Raw genomic sequence first — 26,420 nt, forward strand, 5'->3', positions numbered from 1 at the left:
AAAATTGAAAGAAGGAATATATTGTTTGGAGTCTTAATTTCATGGCCAATTGTTTTCTGCTCTTGGTGCCTGGAGAGTAGCTTCTATCCTTCTCCAACATGAGTGACAGCCCACAACACAAATGTGGCCAGCTCTCTCTGAACAGCAGTCAGCAGCAACACAGCAGCCCTAAGCAGGAATGCTGTAATGAGAGGCTCGGCACAGCATGTATTTTGTGGTAGACGCTGCTTATTTCGGGTCAGGAGACATAATTAGACGCTCGATTTGCCTGAAGTCATAATCACCATTTGCAGTTCCCAGTTGAGCCTCTTCTCAGTGGAATCAAATACAGCCGTCCATAAGACTCAGGGGCATGTGGTTTGTAGGGCAGTTTTGATGGACTGCAAGCCACAAGCAGAATGAAAACATACTCAGGGGTTTCTAACAGTCTTACAAAGTGAACAGTGGGCCCAGGTTAACCATCGAAAATTAAATAGCACAGAGGGAACACACTGATAAGTACTTAATATGCTTTCTATCAAATCTTAGACCAGGAAATGAATATAAATTACATTTAGGAGCAAAAGTTACTCCATTGCAAGCTTTGTCTCCATATCTGATTAGTGCTGGGTACAGCCATGTGTTCCCTGACTGCTGGTTCAATCTCATCAGTCCAGGCTTGCCTTAGTTTGCTATGTAGCTGATATGACCTCGTATGTACTCTTGACTCCATCCTGGGGTAACAAGTGTGCCCTCCCACGCCTGTTTTTAAAGCAATGCTGAGATCAGGCCAGGGCATCCTGAATGTCGGGCAACCACTCTTTTCAACTGAGCTATATTCTTAGCCCCTGAAGTAGTTTTTCTTTAAAAAATTAAGTATACATACATATCCAGGTATGGCTGGCTCTTGCCTGAAATCCCAGACTTGGGAGGTAGACTGAAGAAGGAGGGTCCTAAGTTCAAGTCCAGCCTTGCAGCACGTTACAGAGTTCCAGGTCAGCCTGGGCTCCATGAGACTTTGACTCAAAGTAAAATAAAAACCTACTAATAAGATTTAAGATGAGTTTGTTAAAATGTTTAAAGACATATTTTAACCATAAAAACTGATGCACAAAACAGGGCCTTGTGAAGCGGTTTGTATTTCTAATGTGAGTTATAAAAAGACTGCTCACTTTTAGCTTCAGCAAGGCACAGGCACATGTGCAGTCCTGTGAAATATGTGCACACAAGGGATTACAACTATGAAAATAAATATGAAAAATATTGCAGCCTTAAACACTTGGACGAGTGGGAATGGAACCAGAGGTTAAAGGAGAGATAATGTAATCAAACAGAAGAAGATGATTTCTCCCCTAACTAGGTCAGACAAGCAAAGTTTTGTTGTAATGAAATCATTAAATTAAAAAAGCTGTGGCCAAACTGAAGAGCAGGCTGTGGTCTGAGATTTCCTGGCATCACTCTGCAGTGTCTCCAGGTCTGCACTACACACGAATGCAGAAGGGACACATACACTTATGCCTCCACCCTGACAGAGGGATCCATGCCTTCTAAGCTCGGGCAAGCCACAGAAAAGGATGTTCAGACAAGAGGATGAAAACTATTTAGGAGAGAGGCACTATCCACACTGAGGAAATGCCTTCCAAGACAAGCAGACCAGCATGGGGCAATGCTACAGGGTTATAAGGGACAGGACACCAGGAGCACGTCACCGTAGGGACAGGACACCATGAGCACGTCACCGTAGGGACAGGACGGCAGGTGCACATCACCGTAGGCACAGGACAGCAGGTGCACGCCCTCATGGTTAAAGGGACGGCAGGTGCACTACTGACTCTTCACGTAAGCTGACCCTGTCTCATTTTTAGCAGCCTCTATACCAGCTCGAAGGCCTTTCCACTGGAATTCTTTGCATCTTAAATGGCTATTAGAAAGAGGACATAAAGAAGCAGGGCTTGGCTGGCAGCTGTCCATGGTGGCAGCATGCAGTAGGGCACACTGTGAGGCTCCGTAAGCTGACCTGCACTCCTAGGCTCACTTGCCTTTAATAAGAAGTGGGATGAACGAGTTAACTTCCACAGTGACGGGATGATGGAGGAGGCCTATGGAAGCTGAGGTTAGAAGGAATTTCTCCATTCTTTGGCTGCTCCAGCTTCAGCAAGGTCATGTCTGCTGTCCCTTTGTAGGGACTTCAGCTGGCATTTCCGTTCTGCATTCTCACCCTCTCAGATGGTCATTTTCAGATTTGCTGTTGCTCTCCCACACAGCCACCACACAAATTGCTGGCCTGGAGCTATAATCAAAGTCCACACTTGATATAGCTCAAAACCCCACCACATTGCTCTGTCAGTTTACAGATTATGGTCTAGGGCACACTGGAAGAGACAGTCAAGGTTTCTGGGACCCATTTTCCCCTATTGAAGAGCCTCAATAATACCACCCATACTCCTGAGGACCACTTTCAATCCTTCGGGCCAATCCCAGAAACTGGCCTTGATGTGGTCCCTCCTCCAGACCCCTGGCTGACTTCTCTCAGTTATTATAGCCCAAGGCATGGGTGTCTAGAGGGCCACCAGTGCTTAATAAAGGACAGTTCTCAGGGCTCCCCAGGTCTTCTGGGGATCTCAAAAGCCACCAGCATGGTAGCCAACACAGTCCTCATGTTTGGACAGGCTGCCCCTCCTTGCTGCCTTCCTTGACCATCCTCCATAGCCACTCTCTGGGACTACTTCCTAAATAAACTTCCTGTATGCCTGCCTGGTTCTCAGACTGATCCTGGGGAAACCCAAGCTAGGAATGTGAGAATCCACTGAGACGGAAAAAGCGCTAAGAAGCATTCTGCTGCTGCAATATTGTCCTGCTCAGTAGAAATGGTGAACTGAATGGCTAAGATCAAAAACTCAGGTGACAGCAGATGCTGGCGAGGATGTGGAGAAAGAGGAACACTCCTCCATTGTCGGTGGGACTGCAGACTGGTACAACCATTCTGGAAATCAGTCTGGAGGTACCTCAGAAAATTGGACATTGTACTGCCTGAGGATCCAACTATACCTCTCTTGGGCATATACCCAAAAGATGCCCCAACATATAACAAAGACACGTGCTCCACTATGTTCATCGCAGCCTTATTTATAATAGCCAGAAGCTGGAAAGGACCCAGATGCCCTTCAACAGAGGAATGGATTCAAAAAATGTGGTACGTCTACACAATGGAATATTACTCAGCTATCAAAAACAATGACTTTATGAAATTCGTAGGCAAATGGTTGGAACTGGAAAATATCATCCTGAGTGAGGTAACCCAATCACAAAAAACACACATGGTATGCACTCATTGATAAGTGGATATTAGCCCAAATGCTTGAATTACCCTAGATGCACAGAACACATGAAACTCAAGAAGGATGACCAAAATGCGGATGTTTCACTCCTTCTTTAAAAGGGGAACAAGAATACCCTTGGGAGGGGATAGGGAGACAAAGTTTAGAACAGAGGCTGAAGGAACACACATTCAGAGCTTGCCCCACATGTGGCCCATACATATACAGTCACCTAATTAGACAAGATGGATGAAGCAAAGAGGTGAAAGGTGCAGGCTGACAGGAACCAGATGTAGATCTCTCCTGAGAGACACAGCTGGAATACGGCAAATACAGAGGCGAATGCCAGCAGCAAACCACTGAACTGAGAATGGGACCCCCATTGAAGGAATCACAGAAAGGACTGAAAGAGCTGAAGGGGCTCGAGACCCCTTATGAACAACAATGCCAAGCAACCACAGCTTCCAGGGACTAAGCCACTACCTAAAGACTATACAGGGACTGACCCTGGACTCTGACCTCATAGGTAGCAATGAATATCCTAGTAAGAGCACCAGTGGAAGGGGAAGCCCTGGGTCCTGCCAAGGCTGGACCCCCAGTGAACGTGATTGTTGGGGGGGAGGGCGATAATGGGGGGAGGATTGGAAGGGGAACAGCCATATAGAATGGGACGGGGAGGGGCTGGGGGATGTTGGCATGGAAACCTGGAAAGGGAATAACATCTGAAATGTAAATAAGAAATACCCAATTTAATAAAGATGAAAAAAAAAGAAGAAAGAAAGAAAGAAGGAAATAAATAAATAAAGAAAGAAAGAAAGAAAGAAAGGGAGGAAGGAAGGAAGGAAGGAAGGGTGGAGTGGTCTTGGGAGCTCTACCACATTTTATTCCTTCATGTAAGGCCAAATGGGCCTGTGTTCTAACAGCTACTGGAGAAAGATATATCGCAAGTACTCTCTAGAAGACACTTTTAATAGAATGATACCTTGTGCTAAATAAAAAGCCCACCCCACTCTACAAAGCTTCATCAGACCTGCATACATTCAGAGTGGCAGCTGCTGAGGGGAAAGCCGTGGTATCAGGAGGAATTGATAGGTGGTGTTAAGGGCAGCTGAGAACTTCTTTTCTAGATTTGGAAGCAATGATATGATAGACACAGCAAAGGGAGGGGGCCTATGTAAAGGCACCCAACCACCAGTAAAAGAGCAGTCGCAGAGACTCATGAACAAGCAGGTCTGACCTGACATGTGCATTACATAGGGACACACAGACTCAGCCAAGCTGTACCATTTCAGGAGCTGCGGACAAGGCTGCTGATCGAGGCTCTCAATTCCACTCTGTGGGGTGAGGTGTGTGTGTCACCAAGATGAATGACATTTTGTCTCTTCGTACTTATGACGGGAACAAAGAGGCTAGTTTGTCTAGACCTTGCATCAGATAACAGAAAGCCATTCAGATTAACCAACAAAAACTCAAACTGACAGAGAGAGCCATTAGTATTTTATTAGGGTGTTCTTAGAAGGCCTTACATGAGCTGGGGCCCCTTGGTCCCAGCAAATGGCCTGCTGCTGTCTACCAACTTGCAGTGGCTATGCAAAGGAGGCAAACCTGGAGAGCAGAGGTGGGCAATTTGCTCCGATGTGTGTGTGAGTCTAGGTCGTAATGTATGATGGTGTCTGCAAACAGAGCAGTCAGAAAGACACTTGCTTCCCATCTCTGGGGCAGCATCAGAACATGACCTATAACCCTCAGTGATATGCCTTTGTCTACAGGAACCCCCATGTTTATCGCAGGAAGGTTTCTCTGAGGCCTGAGCCTCCTGTCCCATCCCCTTTAATCTCAGCATTCCCCCACCCCCACACCCCGGCAGCACTGCTGAGAACACAGATGCTTAGGCAGCAAAAGCCTGAGACTTGAAAACCAAAAACAACAAAGCTATGCTACAAAGGGGGCGGGCCCAGGCCCTGCCAGCTTTCTGTCCGGAGACCTCAGACGATGCCCTGGAGTTCCCCCAGGATGAAGACTAGGGACATGAAGTCAAAAGCCATCCTCACACAGCACCCCTGGATTTAATCATCTTGAACTCAAGTTTTCAGGGTAATTCTAAGCACAAATGTTTGGGTTATTTGTAGGGTGTATATGGAAAAGCTTACAGAAGTTAGTATTTCAAATGAACATGAACGTTCACTTCCAGTGTTGGATTTAAAAATAATTAAGTGGCACTTTAAAAAAAATTAGAACGCATCCTTGCTTCAGGATCACAGAGGAGGACCTCAAGGGACAGATGAGTTGGGAGGTTTTGAGCAGCCTTGTAACTCAGAAGAGATCTGGGCCCCTTCTTAGGGCTCTTAGTCTTATCAATGAAAGAAGTTAAGAATGGACTCCAATGGAAGCGTAAAGACAGAGTTTAAAAGGAAATCACTCTGGCCCAGGCAGGCTATACCTCAGCAGTTACCTAGAAGAGGAGCATGGAGGAGCAAAGGAAAACGGCGACACCATGTAAGCCAGCATGGAGGGCAGGTATGTGATCCACAAGCAGTTGCATAGCAGAGCTGTGGAGAGAAGGAATCTCGAGTGTCAGGGGAACATGATTAGTGTAGAGAGAGAGAGAAAAGGAAAAGTTACTGCTCTCTGAGTAACTCAGGAAAGTTGATGGGTTTCTGAAGCAGCATGGCATGGCTGTAGCCTGTAAGAGAGCCGTTAGGGCTGAAGATTCCGGATAGAAAACCACAGCCTCTCCTTAAAGGGATAATTACTTCTCCTGTCTCTAGATTGGCTGACGGTGAGCCTGCTCTCCTAGGGATAGTACTTTGGCCAGGTGACTGACCGGCCCAACTGGAATGTTATATGTCATTATCTAGGCCAGAGAGTCCATTCTCTTAAGCAGAAGGAGTTAGTTTCTCAATGTGCAGTTATTGCTACTCTAAAATCTGCAAACAAGCACAGCAGGGAGGTCACATGCATGCAAAGCTGGAGACTGCTCTGGTATGGGTTTGCTTTGCACATATCTCCCAAAGGGTTTGTGTGATGGAAGCTTTGTCCCCAGTGTCACAGTTTTTGGGAAATTGTGGGACCCATCATTTGGGAGTCTAGGCATAGGTCATTGGGGGAAGGGAGGGGCACTGCACTGGGAAAGGATTAAAGTATTTCTCCTGGGACCCTGGTTAGACCCTCCAAGAGTGTTGTTATGAAGAGCAAGACTGTCCCCTCCTGGCCTTTCTGGTTTCTGCCTTACTATTTGACCTTTCCCTGTCACATGAGCTCTTGCTGTGATAACCTGTGCCATGAGTTGCCAGGGAAACTGTCCATCACACTCTTTCCACTTTGAATTTCCCAATCTGGGAGCCAACTGAACCCAGGGCTTTGCACATGCTAGGCAAGGCTCTCCTACTGATCCGCTCCATCAAACCCAACTGTTCCTCTTTTCTTTCCAAAGTACCCAAGTTCTGGTAGTCTGTCATAATAACAAAAGCCAGACTGACACAGAGGTCCGAGAGATTGTAGAGTGTCAGTCCTGATTATTACCAGGTGAAAGAATGGAGATTAATATTCAGCCAATGTCAGGTAACAATGCGAGTCACAGAGGAATCAAATTTATATTGAGCTTCCCTCATTCTGAAGGCAGGGGTGATGGGAGAGAAGGCAGGGGCTGCCTTAGGGTCCAAAGAAGAAGGGGAGGAGGATGGAGGTAGAAAGAAGGAAAAAACAACTGGGTATGGTGGAACTCACTGGTAATCTAAGACTTGGTAGGCAGAGCCAGGAGATGGGAAGTTCTAGGCCAGGCTTCGCTACGAAAGACCCTGTCACAAAGTAAAGGCGAAAGAAACATCTCTTCTCCCCTTTCTCTTCTTCCCTTTCTCTTCTTCCCTTTCTCTTCTCCCCTTTCTCTTCTCCCCTTTCTCTTCCTCCCTTTCTCTTCTCCCCTTTCTCTTCTTCCCTTTCTCTTCTCCCCTTTCTCTTCTCCCCTTTCTCTTCTCCCCTTTCTCTTCTTCCCTTTCTCTTCTCCCCTTTCTCTTCTTCCCTTTCTCTTCTCCCCTTTCTCTTCTCCCCTTTCTCTTCTCCCCTTTCTCTTCTCCCCTTTCTCTTCTCCCCTTTCTCTTCTCCCCTTTCTCTTCTCCCCTTTGTCTCCCAGTTGTCGGGAAGGTTGGAGTATTTGATCATAGAGGAAGATGATGACCTGGAATGTGTTCAAATTCTTTTTAATTTTCCAGGAAGACAGGTTTCTTCAGAAGCACACTAGTGGAAGGGAATGGGGACGTGTAATTCTATCTTGCATCTACTAGCTGCTTCAGCTAGCATCCGCCATTACCAAGGGACCAACATCAGACCCCTGGGCTGGTGGCAGTTTCTTCACACTACATCTGTTTTCCTTTCTCTGGCAAGATGCAAGACAACTTTTTTCTTTTTCTTTTTTTTTTTTTTTCAGTCAAAAAAAAAAAAATTAAAGGAGCTAGCCAGAGAGACGGGTTAATGTACAATCAGCCTCCATGGCTGTCTCACAAATGGACTTACTTTCCCTGTCAACCCTGATGGTTCTAAAGGCTGAGGGTGCAATGAAAAGCCCGAGAACATCACATTTGACATCACACACATTTGACATCACACACACAGTTACATGTTAACGTTCTTAACTGTGACAGCTTTCGGAACTGTGTTGCCAGACTTCACTGAGTATACTAGGAATGCCTCCAAAATTGAGCAAAAACATTCTCCAGCTACAAAGTCACAACAGGCTGCATTGTCCCACCCAGAGGTCCTCTGCATTCTGACCACAGGAACCATAAAGGGTCAGCAGCTCCAAGGCTGATTAGAAGTGAACATCCGAACACAGGCGGACCTCTCTCAGGTGCACACAGGGAATGAAACACACTAGCCTCTCACACATATACAGGGATCTTTCCAGAGACACTTGTGTCCACAGAGCAGTCTCCACTATATGACCACAGGAAGTGGATGTCAAAGATCCAAGCAAAGCAAGGGTATGTGAAGCCTTACACACGGAATCAGACTCATGCCCCTCTCCAGAAGTCTCTAGGGTTCTGGGCCTGTTGTTGGTAAGAGCAGCCAAATAGGGGTGACAAGAAAGCGCTCCCATGGAAGAACAGCTCTAATTACTTCCTTCTCCTTTGGGCTGAACTCTTATGCCAAGATGGCCTTCCCTGAGCACATTTATGTGTGTCTGGGTTGCAGTCATAGGGCTTAAAGACAATAAGAAACACTGACTAATTAGAAAAGAATGAATTTACACATGTCCAGAGACAGGCTGGTTTCAAGGTCTATCTGTGTACATGGACCAGCTGGGGGTTTCATGTCTGGACCTAAGTTGTCATGATTGGTAGAAAGGTCACTATGTGAAGGATACCTTCATTTGGAAATGTCTGTCTTCACATTACCCTATGCACAACCACGGCCTGCCCTTTCATCTCAAGATTAGCACTAGTCTTGGAGAGGAAAAGCAGATTGTTTTGTCACAACACTGTTTGGAGACATGGCTGGTGTTGATCATTTTTGATTCTGGGCTTTCTTTTCTTTTTATGGTGCTGAGGATGGCACTCAGGGCCTTGCACATGCTAGCCAAGCACTTCACCACCAAACTAGACACCACCCCCTAATTGCAGGCTTTCTTGTTGGTCAAAATGGCTGTCAACCAAGTGAAGGTGGTCTGTTTTTAAGCAGCATAAAACCCAGGATAGGATGGACAGCTCCAGACCATTCTGAACTCTGTCACTGCTGCTTGTTGGAAGGTCGGAGCGTGTGTAGAAGCCTCGGGGATGAGGTCACACTGGCCTTGCAAGCTCTAGCTATCAGCTGGCCATTCGGAGCCCACGGAAACGAGTGGCCGAGATGTGGCGAGCCATCAGACATTAAACGTTACAATGGGGCTTGGCTTGCTCCTGCTGCTGAATCTATTCTGGAGAGTGTACTCTTCCTCAAAAAGTCCATGGCTTCTCAGAACTTTAACTTCAGTCCCTCTCTGTAAAATGGGTCACATGATGTTACCGTTTGAGGGTCAATTTCTCTACCCTGCAAATTTCAAGTTACTAATAGGTGCCAGTGTCATAAAAAGGAATGGCATTTGTTACCTAAGCATTGCCTGCCGGGTGTCGGTGTACACGGCTCTCTCTCCCTCCTCCTCTCTCAGTCCCCGACTTTTTAGAATTTGTCTTCAAGCTTAGAAAAAGATAGAGTAACGAAATGAAGACATTTTATTTCTCGAAATTAAGGCTTTTTAAGAAAAATCTCCCAGTTCTAATTTTAAATTCCATCTTGAGTGTAAACACTCCACTCATAAACAGTCATCTCCTGTCTCTTGACAGTTGTAACCACATTTGACCCAGAAGCTCGGAAAGGGGGAGGGAGGAGTTAGAGGGCTATGTTCCCTCTCTAGTTCCATTGCTTCAGAATGAGAAAAGGGGAGTGGAGAGCCTCATGCACACTAGGGTTGCAAACTGCTGTTTCTGAGTGTACTCTAAGCTCCAGGTTCGAGGCTTCTCCCTAGTTGGAGACCCCCAGGACACATCCCTGTGAATACTGTCTTTGCTGGGTGTGGAGAGGAACGAAGCATGAAGTTCTGGATGACTTGGCTGTGGCCCTGTCTCATACATGCAAACTGCTGCCGGTGTGGGCAGCGTGCCGGGAAGGACACTACACTAAGATCTTGGGATAGCCTGATGGGGGTCAGCAGAGGCCAGCACTCGAGCGAGGGCCGACTGCTTGCTGCATGCGGCTATTAGAGCTCTGCGCTAGTGGAGGCTTCACCCTCATGCTTACGTAAATGACCAGAGAGAGTTAGGACACGTCACACTGTTGGAGTCAATCTGTTCAATCATCAAAGGACACCAGTCAGCAAGGAATGACTGCCAGCTATCCAGACAGGCTGTGTGGAGGGTGGGAGACCCACGGACAGGGCAGTGCCAAGAGCAAACACACAGTGGGAACAACAAATTTATTACAATTGAGAGTAAGAACCCAGCACGGACACAGTATGGTCCCACCCACAGGGAAGCCCTTCAACACCCGGAGAGGAACTCTTCTCCTCCTATACTAGTTCCCTACTGTTCGTTTTAAACTAGGTGTTTTTTTTTTTTTTAAAGTCTTTATTTTTATCTATGTGCATTGGTGTTTTGCCTGCATGTATGTCTGTGTGAAGGTGTTGGATCCTTGGAACAGGAGTTATAAACAGTTGTGAGCTGCCATGTAGGTGCTGGGCCTTGAACCCAGGTCCTTTAGAAGAGCAATAAGTGCTCTTAAGCACTGAGCCATCTCTCCAGCCCCACTTTCTTACTCTTAAAGGCAGAAGTTAGAATCATTGGTTAATGTTTTAGGAGGAAGTTTGATGACTGACTCTGTAAATACAACGATCTTCTGTAAAAACTATCGAATTTAAATTTAAAGGAAGACACTGGAAACAGCTCTCATATTCAGCTTAATATAAAAACACTACACTTTTAAAGAAAGAATAAAGACAGTTTTTGTTCTTGAGCTATAATTTGGGCCAGTTAATAGTGCTCGCCATTGGATTACCACTTTAAAAAGGAAAATGAATATTCAAGCACGGGACAGCACATCCACAATGATGCAAAAGCATGGCCTCCTCCTTGAAGTATTCAACTGACCTACTAGAAATGCTACTTTACATTTAAGGAAATCAGTATCCAAAAGGCCAAGCAGTAAACACCAGAGCTGGTGCCTCTGGCTGCGGGGCCACCTTACTGAAGTATAAACAGTGTTTTAGATAAGGGCAGATGACACACACTGAGGGACCAGGCTTCTAACCACATGGCTGATGACCCTCATGTGCCCCTTCCTAGCTGGAGAACTACATCCAGGACAACATGAAGAAGGAGATGGTGGAGATCCAGCAGAATGTGGTGCAGAACCAGACGGCTGTGATGATCGAGATTGGAACCAGTTTGCTCAACCAGACGGCGGCACAAACTCGGAAACTGACTGATGTGGAAGCCCAAGTAAGTGGCACACGAAAGCCCTGGGTACAGCACGCAGCTAACAGACCATGCGCCTGAGCTGGTGTACAGTGTGGTAGTGGAAAGCTCCAAACCCCAGCTGGGAAGGAAGGGGAGGCTTCAGCACTGCAGGGTTAAAGGACAGTTAGGACTTGGAGGAAGCCAACACGGTTTTCATTTTCACAACAGGGCATGATCCAGAGGGAAGAGCCCAGGAGAGAGTGAGTCTGGTCAGGTGCTCAGTTTTCTGTAGGTTGGCTTCCTGAGCCAAGAACATACGTTTTGGAAGCTTTAGAAGTTAGTATGATCATGCTCTGAGCTATATCTATCCTTTAAATACAAAAGGGTCCACACTGTAAACCACCCCAATATTCGATGCCTCATCTACTGTTCGGCTAAGAGGACCAACTGCTAGATTTCAGCATAAGACAACAGGTCTCATACAAGAGAAACCACAAATTCAGATGCAGATGCTCGAAGCTAACCATGACTGAGCACGGGGTCCCCAATGGAGGAGTTAGAGAAACGACTGAAGGAGCTGAGAAGAGCAACAATATCAACCAACCAGATCCCCCAGAGCTTCCAGGGACTAAACCACCAACCAAAGAGTACACATGGAGCAACCAATGGCTCCAGCCACATATGTAGCAGAAGATGGCTTTGCTGGGCATCAATGGGAGGAAAGGCCCTTGGTCCTGTGAAGGCTCGATGCCCCAGTGTAAGGGAATGTCAGGGCAGTAAGGTGGGGGAGCACCCTCATAGAAGCAGAGGGAGGGGTGATGGAATAGGGGGTTTCTGGAGGGGAAACCAGTAAAGGGGATAACATCTGAAATGTAAATAAATAAAATATCTAATATCTAATGAGGGAGAGAGGGAGGTAGGGGGAGAGAAAGAGAGAGAGAGAGAGAGAGAGAGAGAGAGAGAGAGAGAGAGAGAGACCGAGACCATAAGCCTCTCAAGCTTGAGACAAGGCCAGCATGGTGACAATGATCTTTCAGAGTCTCTCTAAAAACTGTTTTTATAGAGAAAACAGTGCATCAAAAAGTTTTATGGAAAACAGAGTAAGGAAATTATTTAGTTATCACCTTTCAACAACATCAGGCGTTTAGGAACAATATGAAGAAACCCACGTTTTTCACAGTTCACAAGGCACCCAGATTTAACCCTGCTTGTTAGAAAGTGTTTACATGAAGAGATATAATAGGTTACAAAGAAAACAATGTGTCCATGTGTCAAGCCAATTGATAACATAAAACAGTAATGGTTAGGTGACATTCCACAGCTTTTGACAGTAATTCTGGGCTATCACGCTGTTCCAACACATCCAGTAAGAACAATGCAGCATTCTTGTTTTTTTCTGATACAAGCAATAAAATGTTAGGACACAGAACAACTATGCAAACCTTTGTAACATCCTGTGTAAGATCACAGGGTTTAAAAAGTGCTACTATGAGTTAGACATCCTATGACTGAGGCTAACAGGAAAACAGGCCAGGGATGGAGAGAAAACAGCTGCAGGGTCCAAATAAACACATCAACACGGGTGAGCCCCAGGAAGGACATTCAGGGGCTCTCAACCCAGTTGACAGCAAGTGTCGCTCACTTATGGATGATACGGAATAGGTTCAAACTAAAACATGAACATTTCTGTTTATATGCAAAAGAATTCTAAACTTGCCAGAATGCCATTATTTGACACCCTACATAGCTGGAGGTCTGAGATCTTACAGCCATTACCTGACTGGAACAACTCAGTATCAGCGAACACAGAATCTTAAGATTTATCCTCTTCAGAAAAGAGATGGGAAGGCTGGTGAGATGGCTCAGAGGGTAAAAGCGCTTGCCACACAAACATGATGACCTGAGCTCGAACCCCTGAACCCATGTAAAGAGGCTGGATGTGGGGCTGGGGATTTAGCTCAGTGGTAGAGCGCTTACCTAGGAAGCGCAAGGCCCTGGGTTCGGTCCCCAGCTCCGAAAAAAAAGAACCAAAAAAAAAAAAAAAAAAAAAAAAAAGAGGCTGGATGTGGAGGTGCCTATCCATAAGGCCAGTGCTCCTAAAGCAAGGTGGGAGGCAGAGACAGAGCTGTCTGGATGACTGGGGAGCCTGACGAGCCTAGATAAACAGCACTTCAGAAGAAAGAGAGACCCTGCTTAGCGAGGCAGAGACAGCCACGTCCTCACAGTGCCTTGTCCACCACACGCGTGCACTGGCATGTGCGTACATACCTCCACATACACACCACCCCCTCCGCTCACTCCTATACACATGTGTACATACTCCACATACACACCACCCCCTCTCCGCTCACTCCTATACACATGTGTACATACCTCCACATACACACCACCCCCTCTCCGCTCACTCCTATACACATCAGTCCTATAACAAGCAAGTTTCTGTTGGCTTCATTCTCTGCCTCTTTCCGAAGCTGTCCTCATCTTATAGTCCTCATGGATTAAACAGGACATCAGACTGTCCCGTTCTTTAAAGAATAAACTGCTATTGAATGTCTGTACAGAGAAAACAGAGAGCAAAGCCATACTGATGGCAGGGCTCTCACCGCCTTTGCTCATTTCCAGAGGCGTTCTGCTATGACCTCAGCCAGGCATGACAAGGACCAGACGTGCCCGGCACCTGCACGGGGAGACAAGCCAGGGCTGTGCTGATGACAAGGACCCCCACAAACAATGATTCTTTTTCAAGGTCCCTGGTTGCTCGGCAACGAGTCAGACTTCCATTAACAGGTGATATCACATCCTGAGTGACACCACACAAGGATGTGAGTAGCTGATTCTTCCTGCTGGGGGGCAGCCAGGCACCGAAGAGCCACACAATGGGCAGCACTGGCTGCCACTGGAGAGTGACATTTCATTATTCCCTAATTGGCCAGAAGGGCTTTTAAAGTAGGAATAAGAAAATAGAACAGAAGAAAGAGAAGGCTTAACAAGCGGGTTAAGCTGGGGACGGCAAGGACGCGTGTGTCTTTGTTGCTTTGTCCAGGAACAGAAAGATGTTTCTGAGCAAGAGGAAATTCTCTCATAGACTTAAAAAATTAGATTTATTTGGTTTGCATGAGTGCATGGTGTGTGTGCATGTGAGTGTGCGTGTGTGTGCCTGTGTGTGTGAATGTGTGAGTGTGCGTGTGTGTGTGTGAGTATGGGTGTGTGTATGGGTGTGTGTGTATGGGTGCGTGTGTGTATGTGTGTATGTGTGCATGTGTGTGTGAGTGTGTGTGTGTGAGAGTGTGTGTATGGGTGTGTGTGTGTGTGAGTGTATGGGTGTGTGTGTGTATGTGTGTTTGTGTGTATGTGTGTGTAGGTCAAAGGACAATTTGCAGGAGTCGGCCCTATCATGGGGAGACAACTTAGGTCACTAGGCTTGGTGGTAAGTGCCTTTATTTGCGGAGCCATCTTCCTAGGCTGAGACAATTTTTAAAATTTATCTATCAATTTTGATTCATAAGATGTTTATTTAATACCTCCATTTGTTACATTACATAAAATGATAAACTGTTACAGATGGAAAAACATAATGTACGACTTGTTACTATGTTTCCCTGACTTATTTACCTCAAAAGGATTTTGTCACTTATTTACTACAAAGAGATTTAAAGGTAATATAGTTAGGCCTGTTCCATGATACCAAAAATTTTTATGGGCATAAAAATTTTGCCAGGCCCAGATGGGGGGGAGCCCCTCCCTGCTGAGGAGCTACTGGCAGCTGGTGGCTGCTGGGGAGACAGAATTCTTCTCTTCCTTCTTTCTCGTTAAACTGTGTGGGCACAGGAAGATCTCCATGCTGCAGTGCATGGCCCCCACACCCAGACTCCCATGGGTAGCACTACTTGGACCAGGCTGAATATTAGAAAAAGAGTTGGGAGAGGCTGTGTTTGGGGGGGGGGAGGAGGAGGGTGGAAACGGGGGCGAATTATGATCATTTTTATGGTATAAGACAAGAAAGACCACATGTCGAGACAAGGCAGGTGGGCTACTGAGTAATACGCCTTCTGATCACTTTGGTGACTGAACCAAGAGTGGGCACAGGTCACATTCATCAAGATTACATCACACCAATCAGGATGACAGGCAGTAATCCTGTTTGTTATATACAGGTACTAAACCAGACGACAAGACTCGAGTTGCAGCTTCTTCAACATTCTATTTCTACCAACAAATTGGAAAAGCAGATTTTGGACCAGACCAGTGAAATAAACAAACTACAAGATAAGAACAGGTAATAATGCTGTAACCTTTCTAGACACTCGGCTTACCTCATGTGACTAGACTCTATGTATGGCTTCCCCAGAATGGTGGATTAGCCTGGAGCATGTATGGTTCAGAAGCCCTGAGAACAAGAGGCAAGGAGAATTTGGAGAAAATCTCTGAAAAGAACCCGAATTCCTGATTAGTCCTGAATTTTGTTCTCGTTCTGTGCCGTTAAAGACTCTGCAGAAATCTTCCACATTGCCTCAACATCATGAAGGTTAATCTCCACAAAATACTGCTGGGCTGTGAGGTTAACACTGCCTGCAGTCATATTTCCTGGCCTTTGGTGGGGAGTTCTCACTATGTAGTCCTAGTTTGCCTGAAACTTACCATATAGACCAGGTTAGCCTTGGATTCACAGAGATATGCCTGTGTCTGTATTTCTTGTGTTCGGATTAAAGGCCCACACCACCATGCCTGGTGGGGATCTTGTTTCTTGCAAGATGAACCACACTAGGAGCCCTGGAACAGCCTCTGCTGTGTAATACTTCCTTTTTATAACTTAGGATGAGGACTGGAGAGAGGGTTCAGTAGGTTAAGGTGCTTGCCAGATAAGCCCGACGACCTGAGTTCAATTCCCAGAGCGCACATAAACACGGAAGGAGAGAACCAACTCCACCAAACTGCCAGCTGACCCTCCTGTGCAGCGGTGGGATGTGTCTACTGCCCAGCCCCCACACCCTCACTCACTCACATGTCACTCGCGTGCACTCATACACCAGTAAATACCTTTAAAACCTCTTGATAAACCAAAAGGAAAAGTTAACCTGAAACAATTGCGTTGATATTTAAATTAAATATTTAAAACCCTTCAAAATAATCTATGCAAGTGCAAACATCTGCTTTGCGTGTTTATTCCACCGGGGACACCTGAGGGTACAATGTCTGAGGTGCTTCCTTCCTTGTTTTCAGTCGAGACGGCATCTGACACAGAATGGTCTACACAGCACATCTCTCTCTTATCCAGAAAAGGGGATGAACAGGGGCTGGCTTCATCCTCGGAGTTAACCAAGAACTAAGCTGCAGTTAGTCTCTGTGTTCTCTGGGTAACCAGGTTTACCCTCACTTTTATTTAGGGGATGGAAAAGCAAATAGATTGTTTTTCCTCTCTGAACAGTTTCCTTTCCTATTTTGAATTCCCTGTCTGCACAGTAAGAGATGAGAACTTGGGACGGTAACCGAGACGTAAGCAATCTCATCTCCCCTTGGCAGGGCTCTCCCTGTAAGCACACCGCACACACCACCTCTCAGAAACCAGGCACTGCTCAGCTTCTTGAACACATTTCTCCCCAAGGCTTTAAAATCAGGTCAATATACCCACCGTGCCACCTACTTCTTCTCTGTAAACTCTCCCATCATTCGCGATGCACAGGGCCTTGGATCTCTAATCCACTTTGGACCCTGAAGTCCATGGATACTCCAGTCCCTTATATAAAAAGGGATGGCATGGCCCCAAAGCCTGCATAATTCCCCTCTATATTTTAAGCTGTCCCTATGTTGCTTATGCATAATACACAAGACAACATAACAACTGTGTTCAAAATTCTGTTGTATTACGGGGGAGTAATAACAAAAAAGAGGGTACAAGCTGAGCATGGATGAAGTAATTGAAGACTAGTGTGATGGACCCACAGATGCAAATCTGTGGCTATCAAAGGGTAATCGTATTCGCCACTGGTTTGCCTTTTTTCTCCAGAAAAGTTCAAGTCTTGCTCCTTATTTTATACCCACTCTTGGAATAGAATTTGCTATTCAAAGAAAACTGCTTTGAAATACACAGAAACTGCCACTACATTTTAAAATTCATCCCAAGGTTTGGTGTAATTTTTTTGTGAATCAAGGCTCTGCTCTAGAGAATAGTGTTACCGATCTTGGTGCAGCCTACTGAGGGTCTTGCTTACGAGATAGCCTGCAATCCACCCCTTACTGAAGGCCTTCATATCTCCCCTAGTTTAATTGACCTGAATCAATAGATACTGTGCCTTTCCAATAAATTAAAGTCATTTTGAGTTTATGATTAAACTGTGGAGTTTCCCCACGGAAGCACCTTGCCACACGTATCTAACAACATGGAAAGTCTCTCTTGCTCGGACCAACAGTGCTTCCTCACAGCTTGAACTGCTAAAGAAATCTGCCTGGGATGCTCCTCGTTGGAGCTGCCTTCCTGGGGATGGGTGCACGAACTCTGATTTACCATTATAAACCCATCAGTAACGAGAAGCACACGGAAGGAACAAGAATCTTACAAGCTGCGGAAATTGTCTTCTCTTCTGTTACAAATATGGGTTGGAATAATAAGTTTTCCCTGTCAAGAACCTCAGGAAAGCTCCTTGATGACCTAGATCTCCTGATGGTCTTTCCTGCCTCCAATTCTGACTGGCCTAAGACTTTTAATAATGTGACTGGAGAAAAACATGGGGTATTCCGCATTCTACAAGTGATTTTTCAACAATCTTCAAAATTTCTTCAAAGTGAAATTGCTCTCTTTATAGATTCAAGCAAAATTACAAATATTTATTGTGATCAGCATTTCCCTCCAAATCAGCGCTACTGCACGTTTTGGTTCACCAGCTGAAGATACTTTTACTGTGCATGCTCTTCATCTGCCTACTTCCTCTCAGAAACAATTAACTGACGCTGGGCTTGGTACCAGTGCCATGACGCAGGAAGCAGCCGCTGGTTCTGTGCGTGTGCTCAGAGGAAAGGTTTATAGTCGGGCTCTCCACTCTTCCGTTCCCCCACTGACAAGAGCAGCTGTCACAGGCCTTCATTGCAGGAGTCTGCTCCTGGAAGTGGTCAGTCTTAAATGTCTCACATTTATTTAAGCCTACACACTTGGAATTGTTTTCTCCAGTTTAATATATAGGAATAATTTTCAGTTAAAAATCAGTACACTCGTCCCCAGCTCCGAAAAAAAGAACCAAAAAAAAAAAAAAATCAGTACACTCTTAACTGATCTCTGGGTAGCGATGCATCTTTATAAATCTTTATCATAGGATCAGAAATAACTACAAAATCATTAGTAAAGCCTTTTGAGACTTCTATGGCATAACTTTATCAAGGAATTTTTAAGCAGCTTTTCAGGGGGTTTGCTTAGGTTACAGGATTGAGTACCCACTATAAGAAACAGGCTGATTAAACTCCCCAGAGAAAAATGGATTCAAATAAACCAAACCAAAACCTTAAACTACAAGCAAACAAAAAAACAAGGAGTTTACAGTAAGGAAGAGCTGGCAGCAGCCACCTGGGTGTGTCTGTGGGCATGTGATTTACTGTGTCTAAATTTTACTTTTTGCTCATTTACTCCTTGAACATGAGGTGATAATGTTGATACTGGTAATAATACTGCTTAAGTGTTAACTACCAGCCTGCTTATACTTGTACACGCATTCCCTGGACCAGCCTCTTGCAGTGGGTCATATTAACCCAGTTTACAGATGAGGGAACCAATACACAACTGAATAAGTCACTTAATGTCATAAAGCCAGAGAGGCTTATGAGGGTTTAAACCTGTGGGTGACATGCACCTCCCTCATAGAATACCTGCCACATGGCATCGTGAGTGTCGTTCCTGTTATTATGATTCCTGTGAAAATGTAAATATTCTAGGAGAAAGGCAACACACAGCCCAAAGGTCCAACTCAAGCTCACCGCTCATACTCAGGAAAAGCACTCTGAAAGTGGGGCTTGAAATAAGGCCACCTCCCTAGAAGCCGTGGCAGGCAGTGCTTGTGACACTCTGTCTGTCACCTAGGCCCAGTGTTCTCTTGACTAGACACCACTGCACACTCCTCTGTCAGGTTTACCCACATGTACAACTACCCCTAAATAGTTCCCCTTGGTTTCACTGGGTGGTGAGAAATCTCCCTACTTAAGAAGACATTTGTCTGTTTTAAAGGCTTCTTTATGTTTATGTGCAGAAGCTTTGCCTGAATGTAGGTATGCGCAACATGTCTCAGGAGGGCATCTGATCCCCTAGAACTGGGATTACGGAAGTGAGCATGCTCAACGCTATACATGAGAAAGTGGAGTTATGGGTAGTTGTGAGCCCTAGGGCTGCTGGAAACTGAAGTCAGGCCTTCGTCAAGAGCAGCTGGTATGTCTAACCACTGAACCACCTCTCCAGCCTCCAAAACGTCCCACTTTACACTGTGTGTTAACCAAACACCGTTGCAGCACAGAAGTCCAGGGAACAGAGAGGTTTCTTGGCTTTGGAATGGACGAGATTTTATCAAGTTCTTGGCTGGCCAGGCCTTGAGGCTTGTGGAAATCCCTTTACTTACAAACCCCTTCCCCTTAAGCTTCCTAGAAAAGAAAGTGCTGGACATGGAGGACAAGCACAGTGTGCAGCTGCAGTCCATGAAGGAGCAGAAGGACCAGCTTCAGGTGCTGGTGTCCAAGCAGAGCTCCGTCATCGATGAGCTGGAGAAGAAGCTGGTGACGGCCACAGTCAACAACTCAGTCCTTCAGAAGCAGCAGCATGATCTAATGGAGACGGTCAACAGCTTGCTGACCATGATGTCATCGCCCGACTGTGAGTAGTGCTCCTCATTCTGATGACCTTCGGTCAGCGGACCCAACACTCCAACATGGCCTGCCTTAGGTGCTTCACATAGCAGCACAAGAGTCTCAGCCAGCAGAGGCCCAAGCACAAAGTGGGGCAAAGAGAATGGGGGAGGTCACATCCTATACTAATTGCTCACGAAGCACAGACCCCAGTTCTGGTGCGCGGTCATGGGCACATGTATACATGTGTGTCTAGAGGTCTGTCCTCAGGTATCCTCATTTTGGCTTTATACACAAAGCCTCCCTCTGTGACCTAGAGCTCCACAAGGAGCCGCAGGGATGTACCCGTCTCTGCATCCTCAGCGCTGACACCGTGGGGCTGTGCGGCCACATCTGGCTTTGTTTATTTGATGTGAGTTCTAGAGCTCAAACTGCAGAGTAAGCCTTGTACCGACAGCTATCGCTGATTCAAAGCTGCAGAATTCTCATCTTGAGTTAGTTCCCTCATAGGTCAGATGGAGGAGGCTGGCAAGTATTAAGCCACAGTGACTCTTTCTTCCTTTGGCTTTCAAACTGGCACACTGCCCTGGGCCCACAGGAAGGCTAGACACGTAAGGGAGAGGCACAGACATGGTTGGCACCAAGGAGGCACCAGTTCCCATTGCTGACATACCCTGAAAGATGTTTAGCCTTCCTTGTTAGCTTCTTTTAGTTCATAGGGGTGAGGGAGGAAGAAGAGAGTCTTCAGTCATTAATTAAAGATGTAATACTATCTCTGTAGTGTTTATCTGTAGAATTTTTTCCTAACTGACTTTGCCCTCATTCTTACTGTGGTTTATTTCACGATGTCCCCTTATTTGGTGCTTGTGAGGTGTGGGGTGGGGGTGGGGGTGTTGGGTGGCTGTGGCAAGAACTGGAAGTTGAAACAGGAATGGCAGAACTAAAATCTGGAGGGAATGTATCAGCATATAAGGTCTAGATTTAAAGAGTTTAAAACATGTAGACAAGTAGGCATTGTGCTCCCACAAAGGTGCAGACGCTCAGGTCACACTCAACGCCCAGAGGTCACTAAGCATGTCCACTCGGCACTGGATGTGTGTGGTGCCTGTGGAGGCGCATGTGTGCCTGGGCATGCAGCAGAGGCCGGGAGAATATGCGGGTGTCTTCTCTTGAGTCGCTCACTGAAGCAGAGCTGGGCTGACAGCTAACGAGTTATAGTAACCTTGTGTCCCAGCCCCAAGCCCTGGGGTTACTGGTGTGTGCCGCCACATTGGAAAGTTTTATATGGGTGCTAGGATCCAAACTTAGACCTTGAGCTTGCTCAGCAAGTACTCTGACCTAACACCAAGCCCTCTTTCCAGCCTTTCCTTTAATATTCTAAAAAAGATGAAAGATTTAAGCCTCAGACATACTAAGAATGGTCCGTGTGTATGTTCCAACTTCAATGGGAAAACGCCAAAGGGACCTGGGGTGATGGTGGAGGGAGTAAGGTGTCTCCCTTTGTTGTTTTACAATGTTTTCCCAAGTCTAGTCAAGAAGGAATTCTTTTTAAAGGAGTGGTTTATTACAGCTCATTATGAAGTACCCACATTACACACCGTTCGTTTTAAGAGGGAGTAAGAAGCTGGCAGGATGGCTCAGTGGATTAAGGTGCTGGCCACCAAAACCCAATGTTTATATCCCCAGGACCACCATGGTATATGGAGAACTGACTCCCCCTGTGCCATGTCGTGTGCATGTACGTACACACACACACACACACACACACACACACACACACACACACACACACACAAAGTGTAATTTTAAAAAAGTTAGCAAGAGCCGTTTGTACTAATTTTCCAAGCTGACAGCAAATATGCTGCAGGAGTCAATCAAGGCCATTGCAGTCTGCTTGCTTACACGAGAGCAACTGTCTACGTCTTGAAGAACAGGCGTCTCTCCAGTCAAAAACCCCATTTCAATGCCTGCCGCTTTTTAAACACAGATAAGAGCTCTGTTGCTGTCCCTAAAGAAGAGAAAACCACCTTCAGAGACTGTGCAGAAATCTTCAAGTCAGGACTCACCACCAGTGGCATCTACACGCTGACCTTCCCCAACTCCACAGAGGAGGTCAAGGTAAGACGGGATGTCCCACGGCAGCTGTGGGGGCTCCCTGTTTCACTGTACGGGCCACGGAGCCCCTGGGCATCCATGCCTCCTGCCCTTCCCAGGCTCCCACTGAGGGCTCTGACAGTGCTGGGTACAGAACATGGATGCTGAGCCGATGTCTGCCACTCTGCCTTCCCCCACAAGCATGTCCTACTGAAATGAGCTACATCCCCCAAGGTGCTGACATCATCTCATTAATTTTAATGAATAGATCTTCTTCAAACTGAGGCTGGATTAACCAGAGCCTATCTTTCCGTCATTTTACTCAGCAATAGTTACACTTTATATTGGAGGGAGCTCACTGAGAACACACCCAACACAACAGTTAAGAAGGCCCTGATCTGCACACATTTCCCCTTCTCATCAGAGAAACTGTAGATAGATAGATGTGCTTAGCAGTCAAAGTTTAATAAAGTCAGCACAGTGAATCCTTTTCTCAAGAAAATCACAGAACAAAAATACTTTTAGTGCACCGACAGACTTCTTCGGTTCTACTGGCCACTCTTTCCATAGACTGCACATGGGCTGAGCAGAGCACACGGCTCCCGCACCTTCAGTGTCTGGGCTGCTTCTTACCAGGATGCTGCCAGTTTTCCCATAGAGACAACTGTTCCCATATGGAGCTGCTCACAGGGTGCCCAGAAAGCTTAGAGTCCCATAGCTCAGAGTGGGGGACTAGGGCCCTATGTAGTGCAGCCCAGAAGACCTGGGCATGCTGCCCTGGGGTGCCGTTCTTTTCCCTCTCGTACGGGGGCGTTCAGTTGGGTAGTTGCTCCATCTGTACAAAGTAGACAGAAACCCTGTCCTGTCGGGCAGGGCACGTTAACACAGTCACACTAGGCCCTCCTCGGGCAGCCTGGGAGACTATCTCAGCAACTCATGTCCCGGGGCTTCTCTGAGAGGTCTGGTGAGGTCGTATGACATCGCACGAGAATCAGAGCTAGAGAATCATCACACTGCACCCCTCTGTGTGTGGCGTTTGGACAGATATGGCTGCATCTTTGCAAAAGCCAACAGGACTCCAAAACATGCACAGGAAGCTGTGTCAAAGCAAAAGTTTCCAGGGGCTCTTGGAAGTAGCATCTTTTTGAACTCGGTATTATCTTCAGAATTCAACATGGTATCAAAGAAAAAACACAAGTGCTTAAGAGTTTAAAGATGTGGAATTTGAAACAGTAACATACACTTTGATTATGAATTAAAAAATGAATATTGTGCTATTTAGAATAATACTTTCCAAAGAAATATAATTCATTCATGCTGCTTTAAACCAACCTTGAAAATTGGTTAATGTCCCTGATGGCCTAGAGGCAGAGCATCGGCGGGTGGGGTGGGAAGGAGAGAAGCTATACAGCTTGCTGCAGACAAAACCAGCAACCCCAGGGTGGAGTCTCCACTCTCCTATGCAGCGTGCCAACACAGCTCGTGCAGGACGGTGTCTGTCATTAGATGCCTGCATGTTCTTGGCCTGGTAAGAATGGGGACAGGAACCCCACAGCTGACAGAGGCCACAAGCACACTGTAAACACTGTGGAACTGGAACCATGCTGTCACATAGTCACACTGCTCTGGGGACGCTCTTCTGGGTGGGTTCCTTTTCTGCCAAACATCATGCTACCCTCACAGCTTGACAGGCACGGAGACGTGAAGATCCAGTGCTCTGCACTGTGTGTCTTGGTCATGGTTAGAGACAGACTTATATTCCCTTTAGCTATTCTCAGTAAAAAGAAATCCGTCAACACAGCCAGGCATAGTAAAGTTTTCAAAACCTCGACTTCTTTCCCAAAATACCAGGTCTACATGTGGAGAGGCAGCTTAGTGGGTGGAAGTGATGGCTTTGCAAGCCCCAGTGGCCTGAGTGTGACTCCGGGGTCAGAAGGTGGAAGGGGAGAATCGACTTAAAGGTTGTCCTGACTTTGACTTGCTTGCTTTCCCTTCACACCCACGCATGTTCACACCCGACCCACTCCCTCCCACCCCCCATGCACTAAGAAAAGACAGGTTTAAAACGTAAAATAACTGGGCTGTATTGTATTGTTACTTCTAAACTTCCCCCCAGACTTGAGGTTCTATAAACGACAGTGTGCTCTGGTGTTATTGCCCCGTCACCCCACTGTCCAGGGTGTGATAGAACCAGAGATGGCCCTGGAATAAATGACACAGGGAGCCTGCACAAGAGGTCACAGAGACAGGGCATCTAATGCCAAGGAATTAGTTCGAAGGCTTCAGTATGGCAGCTTTACATCTGATCAGTGGACGTGGCCCTTGCTTAGGTTTCTGTGTGTAGGCTATACACTGCACAGGGCATCCGTGAGAGGCATATGCATGCGCCTTGCCAGTTAGAAGCACAATTGTTTCCTTCCTCAACCTTCTTAGCACAAGACTCCCAGTGCCATGGACGTCTGTTACTGATTCATTTCTCCACGGCCTGAAGCTGGAGCACAGCACTTAACTCAAGCATCACCTGCTGAACAGCTCAGGGCCTCGGGTCATTGTGCCAAGCACAGGCACAGGCACGCAAATCAAAAGCACTCAGTTCCCCCAGGTTTGCTTTAATGGAAGTGGTCATGCCCTGGCCCGAGTGCTGCTTGCTGCCTTTCAGATCCTGTCCTGATCCTTGTCAATATTTCTACTGAGCATCTCCTGACCACGTGAATCGTCTACGAGAATATTATCTCTTTTTCCAAATTTCGCAGCTCAGTGAACCATGATTCTCTGTTTCTCACAAATGCTTTGTTCTTCACTTCTTAACAAGCTGGACAAAGCATTAGGAGAATGTTCTGGTAACTGTGCCATGGTCCCTGATGGATTCAAAGAGAATAAAAACATGGTTCATGTAATTTATTTATGTAGTAGCAGTGACCCTCAATGTTGAGAATCTTGCTTTTGACTCCCACAAGATAAAATGATTCTCTAAACAGCAAAGAGCCTGCTTTAAATATCATCAAGCAACTAAGTCCACTGTGAAGGTTTTATTAGGACAAGGGTGGGCTCACTACAAACATTTCTTCCCATTTACCAGCAAGCCACTTAGGATGCTGGGGAGTTAATGTGTGCACAGCCACTGGGTCCTTACCCTGAGTGAGATTTAAGAAGACACTGGGATAGAATGCTGCAGCACCGGTCAGCTGGTTGATCACAGGCAAATGAGACGAATGATCCCTCATGAACTGACTTCAGTGTGGATCTGTCATATCAAAAGTTTCAAGGTTCTCTGCTTTGGGCAGCATCATGGCATGGGAAAGACATGACATAGAAATTAAGGAGGCCATATTCAAATCCCACTCGCCTGCTGGCCCTGTGACTAACCAAATGAATCTGTGCTAACTCAATCATTCCCAGATGTCAGCATGGTGTGAGACAGCAACTCGTGTGAGCTGTCTGACAGCTCACATGCCGGAGAGTGAAATGGTGGTCAACTACACAAACCAGTTCCGATACATGGTGACAACCGGGGTTCCTTAAGTAAATGTGTCCTATGATAACCAGGAGAGTCCCTCCAGCAAACGTCATGTGTTTTTGAGTAGTTACACTGAGGACATAGTGATTATGTTTCAAGCCACTGTGTCTTTCTAAACTCTAGTCCCTGGGGAAGGCAGCAGGTGCTCAGGACCTTTGTGGGGAGGTAGAACACTTGGTAGAGAGAGGCCTCAGCAAAGCAGTCCACTAACGGTCAAGGTCCATGAGCAAGAGAGGCAACAACATGGCGGACAACATGGATTCTTTCGGGTTTGGTTCCTCATAGACAATGTGAAGAAACAGAGTGAGGCTCGTGTGGCTCTTTAGTTCTTATCCTAAATCACAAACACGGATTTAAGTTAACCCTGCAAAAATGGTCATCCTTGGTCTCCAAAGACCATGGCACTGAACGAAGGAAGAATATTCATAAGTGGTTGTGAAGCCTAATATTTCTACCACATGTGCTTCAGGGAACTATCCTATTTTCTGGAAAATGTTTTTATTTTTGGTTCTACTGTAATCTCATAATTGAAAAGTATTTATATAATCTTATTGTCAGGGGCTTTTAATTTTTACAATAAAACTCCAGCTGAGTTGAAATTAAACATGCAGGCCCAAAGAATTTTGTGTTCTAGGCAAAATTTTTAAAGACCACTGAGGCAGTTTAAAAGCAGAAATAAAATACTGGGGAAAAATGCCACAGGCATTAAGGGAAGTGTATAGAAGCTTGAACCCAAACCCCTATGTCAGAGCTGCCCAGCCAAGCTGGGTCACATGG

At 46.1% G+C, this 26,420-nt stretch overlaps 3 protein-coding genes across 5 annotated transcripts in view; 2 read left to right on the forward strand and 1 right to left on the reverse strand.

Annotated features, from left to right (window-relative positions):
- Erich1 (glutamate-rich 1) overlaps positions 1-26,420 on the forward strand; it is a gene marked incomplete at its 5' end in the record, with an annotated part of 52,793,804 nt that overhangs the window by 48,324,160 nt on the left and 4,443,224 nt on the right.
- Mcph1 (microcephalin 1) overlaps positions 1-26,420 on the reverse strand; it is a 205,690-nt gene that overhangs the window by 82,309 nt on the left and 96,961 nt on the right.
- Angpt2 (angiopoietin 2) overlaps positions 1-26,420 on the forward strand; it is a 50,667-nt gene that overhangs the window by 15,898 nt on the left and 8,349 nt on the right. The window contains exons 2-5 of the mRNA NM_134454.1: positions 11,105-11,260; positions 15,373-15,494; positions 19,828-20,060; positions 22,020-22,150. Coding sequence (NP_604449.1) covers positions 11,105-11,260; positions 15,373-15,494; positions 19,828-20,060; positions 22,020-22,150 — 642 coding nt within the window. The remainder of the gene's footprint in view (positions 1-11,104; positions 11,261-15,372; positions 15,495-19,827; positions 20,061-22,019; positions 22,151-26,420) is intronic.

Source organism: Rattus norvegicus, chromosome 16 (assembly GCF_021556685.1).
Source record: "Rattus norvegicus strain SHRSP/BbbUtx chromosome 16, alternate assembly SHRSP_T2T, whole genome shotgun sequence".
NCBI lineage: Eukaryota > Metazoa > Chordata > Mammalia > Rodentia > Muridae > Rattus > Rattus norvegicus.